The sequence below is a fragment of the Lagopus leucura genome, unplaced genomic scaffold (genome assembly GCF_019238085.1).
Source record: "Lagopus leucura isolate 7727_CA_CO unplaced genomic scaffold, USGS_WTPT01 239-7_obj-0_obj, whole genome shotgun sequence".
Classification (NCBI taxonomy): Eukaryota; Metazoa; Chordata; class Aves; order Galliformes; family Phasianidae; genus Lagopus; species Lagopus leucura.
Window position 1 is genome coordinate 19,712 of NW_024967476.1, and position 11,112 is coordinate 30,823.

Consider the following 11,112-nt stretch of genomic DNA (forward strand, 5'->3'; position numbering starts at 1 on the left):
GGAAGCAGAAGAAATGGAACAAGAGCTGGAGAAAAAAAAAAAGACACGAAGGTCCAAACCTTGCTTCTGGCACAGCCACAGGTTTGCTCCATGAACTCAGCCCACCTCCCCTGCCTGTTACTGAAACGTGGACATGGTGCTACATGGCCTTTAGCCCAAAACTTCTAAAGGACAGACACCACACTGAGCTCAGCAGGGCACCCAGGCAAACACAGGGTCCTGCTACACACAGCTGCAGCCCTCAGACATGGAGCTGCTGCTCTAGGTGCAGGGCTCACCAAAAAAGGCTCCTGTCTCCAGCTGTTACAGTGCAAGTTTAATCAAAATACCATTCCCAAGATGCCGCCCTTCATTCCTTTGACATACCACATTTTATTGAGTTCTGTGGATTAAAGGGTTAGTTGTATGGTACACGAATTCAATAAATATTTAAGAACTGGGTGATGAAGCCCCATGGCATTAGAGCAGAGAGTTAAGTAGGTAGAGAAGTAAAAAACATGTTCCTAAAATTCCAAGTAACCAGCTGGGGTGGATGAATGCAGCGCTTCGGAAAAGATGGGGTGCGCACTGTCAAGGCTTTCTGCTCAAGGACAGCATGGAATTGTGTGAGCAGCAAACTGATGGAAACTTGAATGGGTTTTTGGTACAGAATAGAACGCACTGCAGCAATTCTGCCATTTCCTGCTCAGAGCTGAAAAGCAGAAGTAACTGAGTGCAGCGTCCTTCAGTCAGGCTGAGAGCAGGAAAGGAAGCCTCCAAGCAGCAAGACACCCCCCAGCATCCTGCATCTTTGGAAGGAGTTGGGGACAGGGATAAATGGTGGGAGAAGGGCCTCACTGCTAGATGTGCACACAACATCTTTTCAAGCTTAACAGAAGTTGCTGCTTTGCCAAGGCAGACTGCCTATCAGGCACACCACACAGCCAGCATAGGGTTCTTCTCCTGGTGTTTTGTCACAGCAAAGGAGAACCCGTCAGTCAGGTTCTGCCTCTGAAGACAGGATGTGAGTCTTTAGGAAATGCAAGGAAGTGTCTCCAGTCCCAAGGCAGACCTGTAAGCAGCGTTAGCACTTTTCCTAGCTGTTCAGGAGAACTTCTTTCTATAGGGTTCAACCCAAGACCACGCAAGAGCACTTAGGTTTCCAGGAAGCCCAGCTACAAAAGCAATACACAAACTTTTTATGCACTCTACCCATACATGTGCAGCATCCCCTAATTCTCAGCTGGGGAAGCTACCATACACTACAGTGATTGCCCTTCTGCCACAGCTCCAGCGAGCTCCTCTGCCCTGAAGTGACACTAAGTGCACCTATCTCAGATGGGAGCCACGGGCAGAGCAGCTCTGCTGGCACTGCAGGGCCGTTAGGAGCCACACATCAGGCACTCATCACGATTCTCCAGGGAGCAAACCATGGCTGCTTTGTTCCTTTCCTTCTCTTCCTCAGCGGCCTTCTCCCGCTCTCTGAGTTTCTCTTTGTTCAAGGTGAACTGGATGGGGTTTGCAGCCGGCTTTGTCCTTAGGTAATACATGCCTGTCTTCAGACCCTGCAGGGAGAAAGCACAAATCCAGGAGCTGGAATGGGCTGGCAAGTGATGGAGCCAAAAGGAGCTGCTAATTCCACCCTCCTGCAGGCCATGCCACTGTGAGCACCTCACAGCAATGCCTTGTGGGCATGGCTCATGGGAGCAATGCCACAGGGCCTGCAGCTTTACTGCTCCACAGAGATGTTCCTCTGGTAACTCTGGATTCGCGGGAGGAAATGCTCATTTACCCTTCCAAGACCAATTTTTCATGGAAGCCCTTATCGAGCCCCATTTGCTCCTTAGTTCTGAACAGCTCCCACCCACATACCTGCTTCCAGCCATAGAAGTGCATGCTGGTCAGTTTGCCATAGTTGGGTTCTGCGATGTGGATGTTGAGAGATTGGCTCTGGTCGATGAAAGCTCCTCTGTCTGCTGCCATCTTGAGGACAGTTTTCTGGGAGATCTCCCACACTGTCTTATAAAGCTGCTTCAAGTCAGCAGGAATCTCAGATATATTCTGAAAGGAAGAGTTTCCCAATGCAGCATAACCCGATGTTACAACCCAAATGCTCGTATTCATGCACACAAACCCTCCACAAATCACTGATTCCACCACATCAGAATTCTTGCAGCTGCAGCTCCCTCACTGAACCCAAACACTTTGGATCTGAAAGCACTCGAGCACAAAGAAACCTTGCTTGCTTTCAGAAGGTGGCCTGTGTTGGGGAATTTAGAGCAAAAGAGCTGTTTTCAAATAGGACACTCATGTTTTGCTCTGAATAGCTGTGAGGCTTTACAGAAGCACTCCAGCACTCCCACTCATGTCCAACTGCACAAGTAGGATGCACTTTTTTTAGCGTGTGTGACTCCGAGCACAGCAGCATTTCAACCTCCAGAGCATAAATAATCCATCCCATCTCCTCCTCCACCCCCCAGATCTGGATGCCACGTGCTCAGCTCCTGTCTCAAGCCCACTCATTGCTATAAAATCACCCCTCCGCAACCTTTGTGATAAAAGGGAGCCCAAACGTTTGTGGAACCTGCATAAAGCAAAGCAGCTCAGCTCTCTATTTGTCCAAGTAATAATGAGTTGCATATTTCCACTGGAATTCTCTGTTCCGTGGGCAAGCTCCAGCAGGAACAAATCACCACTCAGATGCATTCCCTCATCTTTCTAATAGCAATGTTCCAGACTGAGGCTTCTCCTCCCAGGCTGGTTGAGTCACTCACACACAGCAGACCTTAAAATCACTGTGTCAGATCTGCTCCCAGCAGTGCCCCCCCCCCCCAGCATTGCTCACACTGGAGACAGCCCCAGCCCCCCCTCGTCTCCACGCATACCTGGATGGAGCCATTGTGGGCAATGATTTGGTTTTTCATCTCCTCATTCCACAGACCCCTCTCTGTGAGATCTTTCAGCAAGTGTGGGTTCACAACCTGTAAGCAGCAAAGGCCCAGGAATGAAAGCACTGCATGCCCTAAGCTACGTGCCCTGCCTTACAGCACAGATGCACCTCCTAGAGGAGGTTTTTCACTTACAGAAGAAAAATCCACACTGACACACGTAGGGATTTTCTAACACTTACACAAGACTTTGTGCAGCACTGCCAAACTCTCATTTTCCAGTTAGCACTAAGCAAACTTCTCCTTGCTGGGACTGTGGGGGTATCTGTCCAGAAGCCCTGCACCTGACCCACACAGCATTAGTCAACGTCTAATGAAGTGGATTGGTTTTTTTCCCAGAGAAAAGCAGCACTTCTTTAAAATTTTGCATACCCATAGCAGCCAGCACGCAGCCCAGACACACTGGTTACATGTTCTCCTTAGCATTTTTGGCTTTGGACATAAGTGCCTGACTGAACTGACTACCACAGAATGACAGAATGGCCTGGGCTGTAAAGGAGCACAGCGCTCATCCAGCTCCAAGCCCTGCTGTGTGCAGGTCACCAACCAGCAGCCCAGGCTGCCCAGAGCCACATCCAGCCTGGCCTCCAATGCCTGCAGGGATGGATGGGGCATCCACAGCCTCCTTGGGCAACCTGTGCCACTGCCTCACCACCCTCTGCCTCCAAAACTTCCTTCTCACATCCAACCCAAACCTCCCCTGGCTCACTTTCAAGCCATTCCCCTTGTCCTGTCACCACCCACCCTCACACACAGCCGTTCCCCCTCCTGTTTATCCACTCCCTTCAAGCACTGAAGGCCACCATCAGGTCTCCCTGCAGCCTTCTCTTCTCCAGGCTAAACAACGCCAGTTCCCTCAACCTATCCTCATGGGAGAGTAATCAGTAGCCTCCATTTTGTCTTTTCCAATGATTGAAGTTATTGAAACTAAAACTACAGAAAAGCTCTTTGGCAAAGCTACCCCAAGTGCTTACCTGGAACTCTCCTGAAAGGACTCTCCGTGTGTAGATGTTACTGGTGTAGGGCTCAATGGATTCGTTGTTGCCCAGGATCTGAGCAGTGGAAGCAGTTGGCATGGGGGAAAGGAGAAGGCTGTTTCTGACACCATACCTGGCAATGAAAGCCACGAGTTAGAAAGCTTCAACCAAGGGAGAAAGAAGAGAAAAGACCCAGGAACAAAGCAGGAATCCTCAGCTCAGACATCTCAGCTAGAACAGAGCCCCTGGGGTGGGCACAGCCTGCGTGTAACCACAACAACAAAGAGAGCCAGCCACAGGTAAAGACCTACCAGAAGGAAGTAATAGGGAACTACAATAGAGCCATTGGAATTCTTGCAGCCAACCTTTTGCTTTCAGTCATAATATGCCCAATGCAATTTGCATTTGAAACTAACCATGCAAGATTACCTACTTTGCAATCTTCTCCTTCAAGGCCTTCCAGTCCCACAGGTCGGATGGGGTGACATTCCACATGTCGTACTGCAGAATCTGAAGAACACAAATTATTTTCTTTGTACTTCATAAATTATGTTATTAATCGATCTGCTATTCTTATTAATTGTCCTTATTAATTGTTCAGTCTCAGCTAAGCTCCTGTATCATAATCTCACAATCTTTTAATCACACAGAAGGGCCCCCCAATAGAAGCTGAAGCTTTTCTTTTGTCTTCCTCTTCACCCCCATTTATCTTATGCATTTCTTAATGCACTTTAATAGTCAAATGATGGAAGAAAAATAGCACTTTGCACTGATGCATCACTGCATTCAGCACTGGTGAGGCCTCACCTGGAGTTCTGCGTTCAGTTTTGGGCACCTCAGTACAGAAAGGACATGGAGGTGCTGCAGCAGGTCCAAAGAAGGGCAACAAGGCTGGGGAAGGCTTGGAGAATGTGGCTTATGGGAAGAGACTGAAGGAACTGGGGCTGCTCAGTCTGGGGAAGAGGAGGCTGAGGGGAGACCTGATTGCTGTCTTCCAGTAGCTGAAAGGGGATTGCAGCAGAGCAGGGCTGGTCTCTTCTCAATGGTGACAGGACGAGTTGTGCCAGGGGAGGATCTCAGGAAACACTTGTGTACAGAAAGGGCTGTAAAGCACTGCAATGGGCTGCACAAGGAGGTGGTTGAGTCCCCATCCCTGGATGTGTTTACAAAGCCTTTGGATGTGGTGCTCAGGGCCATGAGTTAGGGGGCGAGTCGTTAGAGTTCAGGTAGGACGGTTGGGTTGGGGTTGGATTTGATTATCTTTAAGGTCTTTTCCAACCTGAGCAATTCTATGGTTCTATGATTACAAAGTTTCAGTCACATCCCTCCTTCCGTATCAAAGCCCTCAGGCCATCACACAACCTGTACTTCAAAGCCTCGGCCCTGAAGCAGGACACTTCTGGCACTTACCCCTCTGCTGACAGGAGAACCCTCATACGTTTCGTATGGCCCTTGCTGCTCAGCCAGCTCACAGCTGGCTTCCAGAGCCCCGTAATAAATGGTCTCGAAGATCTGCTGGTTCAGACGCTGCGCCTCGGGGCTTTCAAAGGGGAACCTCATCAGGATGAAGGCGTCAGCCAGGCCCTGCACACCGATGCCGATGGGGCGATGGCGCCTGTTGGAGCGCTCCGCCTGCGGGGGATTCAAGCAGAGGGAATGGCGACTTGAGCTGCGTGGAAACAGAGTTGGATAGAAGCTCCGGAAGGATCTCTGACCTCCCCCTGTGGCTGCCCTCATTTTTCTTGGCAGTCCGTTCTGCTGCAGTGAGCCAGCCCTGAGCTCCCCACTGTTTGGTAAGGCAGGAATTGGAGGATCAGGATTAAGGTTTGTTTGGAGCGATCGCTAATCCTGATTGCTCGATCCGACACAATAAAGGTGTGATTAGAAATGAATACTAAACCCTCCCTCAAAAACAGATCCATGAAGATATTTGAATTCAAGTGCTCTAACTGCACGTGCTTGGAAAAAAAAAAGTGATCTTCACCAGGCTTGGCCTTCAGCTTGGAGTATTTTTGCACTGATGCATCACTGCATTCAGCACTGATGAGGCCTCACCTGGAGTTCTGTGTTCAGTTTTGGGCACCTCAGTACAGAAAGGACATGGAGGTGCTGCAGCAGGTCCAAAGAAGGGCAACAAGGCTGAGGAAGGCTTGGAGAATGTGGCCTATGGGGAGAGACTGAAGGAACTGGGGCTGTTTGGTGTGGGGAAGAGGAGGCTGAGGGGAGACCTGATTGCTCTCTTCCAGTAGCTGAAAGGGGACTGCAGCAGAGCAGGGCTGGTCTCTTCTCACTGGTGACAGGACGAGGGGAAATGGCCTCAAGTTGTGCCAGGGGAGGGTTAGGCTGGATCTCAGGAAACACTTGTGTACAGAAAGGGCTGTAAAGCACTGCAATGGGCTGCACAGGGAGGTGGTTGAGTCCCCATCCCTGGATGTGTTTACAAAGCCTTTGGATGTGGTGCTCAGGGCCATGAAGGAAGGCTTACTCCTTTCTCCAATGCCCAGCCCTGCTGCTTGCCTTCCTGTGTTCTTGCAATGCATGTAACTCTGCACCCTTCCCTCCTTCAAGAACTCCCAACCCTCTGTCTTCCCTTCCACAAAACTATCCACACACCCCCCCAAAAATACACGAAACCAACAGCTCAAGGCTGAGTTCCAGGATGATTCCCTCTGTTCTGCTCCCCACCTCACGCTGCTCTGTGCTTTATGGAAGTCTACACACACACACCAACAAATCCACCTGCAGATCCATCTCAAGGGGAAGCTTTGACTACAAGTCCTTCACTAAGGAGCCACTCTGGATGGGGGCTGAAGGTGCCACCGCCAATAGGTCACAGCTGCAGACAGGCAGCTATGGGAGCCCCCAGCTCTGTGCCACCACAGGTTTACAGAATCCCTCGGCGATTCCTTCAAACTGGGACTGCAGAGAGCAGCAGAGCCTCTGTCACAGCTCCTGGGCTGCCATCAGCTCCATAGCAGTGCAGCACAGCACTCACCTCAGGCACAGGGTAGTAGTTGATGTCAATGATTTTGTTCAGGTTTCGGACAATAACCTTTGTGACCTCAGCCAGCTTCTTGAAATCGTAAGTGTGCTCCGAAGTGACGTACATGTTCAGGGCTATGGAGGCCAGATTGCAAACTGCCACCTGCACAGAAGAAAACATTGAAAACAACATGTCAGCCAACATTGAGAACAACGTGTCAGCCAACACCCCCTGCAAAAGACACACTGCCTCAATTCCAGAGCACGCCCTCTGTCCAAGCAAAGCACCACGCAAGCTAAAAGGCTGTAAAAGACACATTTCTCACTTGCATGCCTTTCACAAGCTGGAAAAAGGACAATAACAAGTCAAAAAGTTAGCTGATATCAGTATCACTATAAAAATTCTAGCCTGTAAGCTTTCCTTCCAGAAACTGAGCCCAACTTCTTATTAGAATCAGCAGATGATCCTCGTGAGATCCAGAATATATCAGAGCACCGTCCTCGTTACTTTCTAACAATCACTTCATTTCCAACCCCAGGATAATTGGAACAGCTCGGCTCAGCTCAGGCAGTAGAAGCTGATGCTTTCAGTTTTAACAGCCTCAAGAGCTTAACTGCACTAGAGATGTCTCACGTTGCATTAGCACTGACTCATTTCTGCATCCCTTCTTTACTTTTGTTAGCAAATGCTGAAGTCCAAGCACAACAACTCCACCGAGCACCTAAATGAGACGGAGAACTCAGAGACAATTAGCAGTGAAGTTCAGATCTGGAGGTAGGAGGTGCTTACACCACCTGCCTGCAAGCCACAAAGCTCAGTTATCTCTCCAGCTCCAGAGGTTCACTTTGATGGGTACCTTGTTTTAATGCCCAATCCTCAACAGGAGCTGGAAAGGAGGGGACGCCTCCCCATACCCACCCAGTCACCCAGTGGAAGAGCTGTACACACTCGACTCAAAGCATCCCAGGATTTCCTTAGTTACCTGCTTCCTTCCCCAGCCAAGGGTTGGTTATGTTCTAAAAAGCTGCAACGAGCACCTTTACACATTTCCTGCACTGCTGCAAGTTGCTGCTCTCCCACTCACCTCATCTTTGCTGGTGTACTCCACTATTTCTGTGCACAGGTTGCTGCATTTGATGGTCCCCAAGTTTTGCTGATTGCTTTTCCTGTTGCAAGAGTCTTTGTACAGCATGTAAGGCGTGCCAGTCTCTGTCTGCGACTCGATGATGGCGTACCAGAGCTGCTGGGCCTTCACCACTCTGCGGACACGGCCTTGCTTCTCATAGCTGCAAAGGGCACACGGTGCTCAGTGACTCCCAGACTCTCCAGAAGCAGCACAGGAATCATTTCTGTGATTCTATGATCAATCTATTCATCAGGTTCCCAAGGAGGCACAACCCCACTCAATTTCAAATTAGCCAGCAGAGCCTGAACGGCAGAGTATTCAGACTGCTCTGGATAAAGGAAATAGGAAGCTTTCCCTAAAGCACCCTACACAATTCACTCAAAACAGAGCCACCCACTGCCTTAAGTAGGGACCATTTCAGAACTTCACTCTGAAATAAGCTTTCATGCACAGCCTGTGCTCAGCAGCTCTCACTTGGGAGCAGGAGTAACTGCACATCCCCATCTGTGCCACTGCTACCACTGTGACAACTGAACTGAGCAGCCCCTTCCAAGCCAGCACCACAACCCTGTGCTTTGGCTCCCAGGCACCACACCAGGGCAGTTCTGCAGTCAGATGGCCGCTGTATAAAAGCCTGCTCGCTTCCCTTACCTCTCATACAGTTTCTCAAATTCCTCTCCCCAGACCTCATCTAGGCCAGGACATTCATTTGGGCACATTAAGGACCAATCCTGTAAGAAGGAAAAAAATACTCAAAATCTGTAGGTGCCTCGTTCATTAACAGCATTCAGCTTCATCAGCAGATCCTGCTGCAAACAGCAACATGAAAGCTCACGTTCCCATCCTGAAAAAGGAGCCAGCTTTTCCTGCAGGCACAGGGAAGGTGTTTACTGGAGCAGTCTGATCTATTTAAAAATCAACTGTAGGAATCCTTGTGACAAACTGCACCTGGAATCCTGAAGTGACTGATTCTCAGATGTAACCCATTTTCAAGGAATAACAAGCAGAATGAGGATCTAATTACTGAGAAGATTTTGATGCTATATGGAAACTGCAAAGTACAAATTTGGCACAGAAGTGGGCAAGTGATTCAGCCCCGAAGCAAAGTGCTCCACTGGAGTTCTCCACTTGCACAACCTAGTGCTCAGCTGGGGTACAGCAACCTGCTAGGGCAGCTCTGCACCACTCTGCTCCTCCATTAACACAGCTCCTCTGCACCCAACAAGCTCCTTACCTGGTTGGTTTCAACTCTCTTCATGAAGAGATCCGGAATCCAGAGGGCAAAGAAAAGGTCTCTGGCACGCTGCTCTTCTTTCCCAGTGTTCTTCTTTAAGTCAAGAAACTCAAAGATGTCCAGGTGCCACGGCTCCAGGTAGATGGCAAAAGCCCCAGGTCTCTGACACAGACAACATCAAGATCAGATCAAACCATCCTGAAAATGAAACCTCCCACACTGCTGCCATGGGCACACAAAACCTCAAACTAACTAAAGTCAGTCTGATAGTCTCACTGAGGCAATTTCAAAGTGCTGTTCTGTATCACTGTTGCTCTCATTGGAGCTAGGCCATGCCAGTAGTTCCAGATTCTTAATGAAAATTATTTCCCCTGTGTCAACAGAGGAGCTTGACAATTCCTAGATTTACCTATGAGCCTTACCTCCATCGGCCTCTGGGCTACCTGAACACAAAGGATGCAGAACAAGAAACTTTCTGCAGCCTTGATTCAATCACTTGATCCAAGTGATTGATAAGCACTGCAAGAGATGACCTGAAGCACACATCTCACACAGCAGGCACACAGCAGAAGATACACCTGCATGATGGAACGCTGGGCTACCAACAAGGAGGGAAAGAAGTCCTTTTCCTAATAACGTGCCAACCACCACTGCATCACTGATGTCACTGTTCCAACCCTTCACAGGTGAACTCTCCCCCTGGTGCGGCTCCCCTCTTTCCCCCCAGTTCAATGCAAAGCCATTACCTTGTTACCACCTTGATCCACGTAGCGAGCAGTGTTGTTGTACACCCTCAGCATAGGGACAAGTCCATTGGAGTTCCCATTTGTCTGCAGGAGCACAGGAAAACCACCGTTACCAAAAAAGCAACTTTCAGCCATCATCTTGAAAGCTGGAAATCGATCACTTCAGTCAGTGCTCTGGTGGCACCACCACCTGCCCCTGGAACCTCCACACTTTCCCCTTTTAAATTAAAGAAATCCACCATTAACTGATTTCCTCAACACAAGGCAATCTGGAGTCGTGCAGAGGTTACACAGACAGCAACCAAAAGAAAAAAAATCCTCATACGTCCACTGAACACCTTAAGTAGTTGAACTATAAAGAGGGAAATGCCAATGCCTTGGCCTTCAGGCATATGCCAGGCTGCTGACACATAAATAAGTTGGAATTGTCTGATCAGGCAGCAGCACGAGATCTGTTGCAAGGACTTCTCTTAGGAAAGCCAAGCAGCAAGAAAAACCAACCTCCTTGTTTTAAAGCACATTGAAAGGAAGCTCTATGGGGCCGGACGAGCTGCTGTGCTCAGCCGTCGGGAAGCAGTGCTGGGTTGGCAGCTGGAATGCAGGCATTTCCCCAGGGCAGAAGGTTGCTCTGCTGCAGGCACCACCTGCACACTCACCCCAGCAATGTAGCTGCCCGTGGCGCGGATGCAGCTCACAGCCAGCCCGATGCCACCAGCAGACTTGGAGATCAGGGCACACTGCTTCAGGGTGTCGTAGATTCCCTCAATGCTGTCATCCTTCATGCACAGCAGGAAACAACTAAGGAAAACAAACAGCTTTAGTAGAGAATCATTAAAATAAAGCTGACAAAAAAATGTAAGGATTTCATTAGGGCTGCAGAAAAACGATGGTACTGTAAGTTTAATGTGCAATGCAAAGAACACTTCTCAGGCCTTCAGAAAAGAATCCCAGAAACACAGCTCCTCAATTTGGAAGCTGTGACAGCACTTCACTGGAACAGAGCCAGCCTCCAGAACTTGCTCTTCCTCCAGTTATGCACTAAGAAAGCTTGGAATCAGAGAATCACAGAATGGCTTGGGTTGGAAGGGAGCTCAAGGATCACGAAGCTCCAACCCCCAC

At 49.3% G+C, this 11,112-nt stretch overlaps 1 protein-coding gene across 1 annotated transcript; it reads right to left on the reverse strand.

Moving 5' to 3' along the window:
• Positions 1-352: 352 nt before the first annotated feature.
• On the reverse strand, positions 353-10,787 carry RRM1 (ribonucleotide reductase catalytic subunit M1). Its single transcript, XM_042893852.1, has 12 exons — positions 10,650-10,787; positions 9,994-10,077; positions 9,248-9,409; positions 8,665-8,744; positions 7,972-8,173; positions 6,900-7,049; positions 5,315-5,536; positions 4,338-4,414; positions 3,902-4,037; positions 2,865-2,960; positions 1,852-2,040; positions 353-1,544 (listed from the first exon to the last, which is right to left on the reverse strand). Exons 1-12 carry the CDS (start codon positions 10,773-10,775, stop codon positions 1,362-1,364), a joined length of 1,707 nt encoding a protein of 568 aa, XP_042749786.1. The 5' UTR covers positions 10,776-10,787; the 3' UTR covers positions 353-1,361.
• Positions 10,788-11,112: the final 325 nt, after the last annotated feature.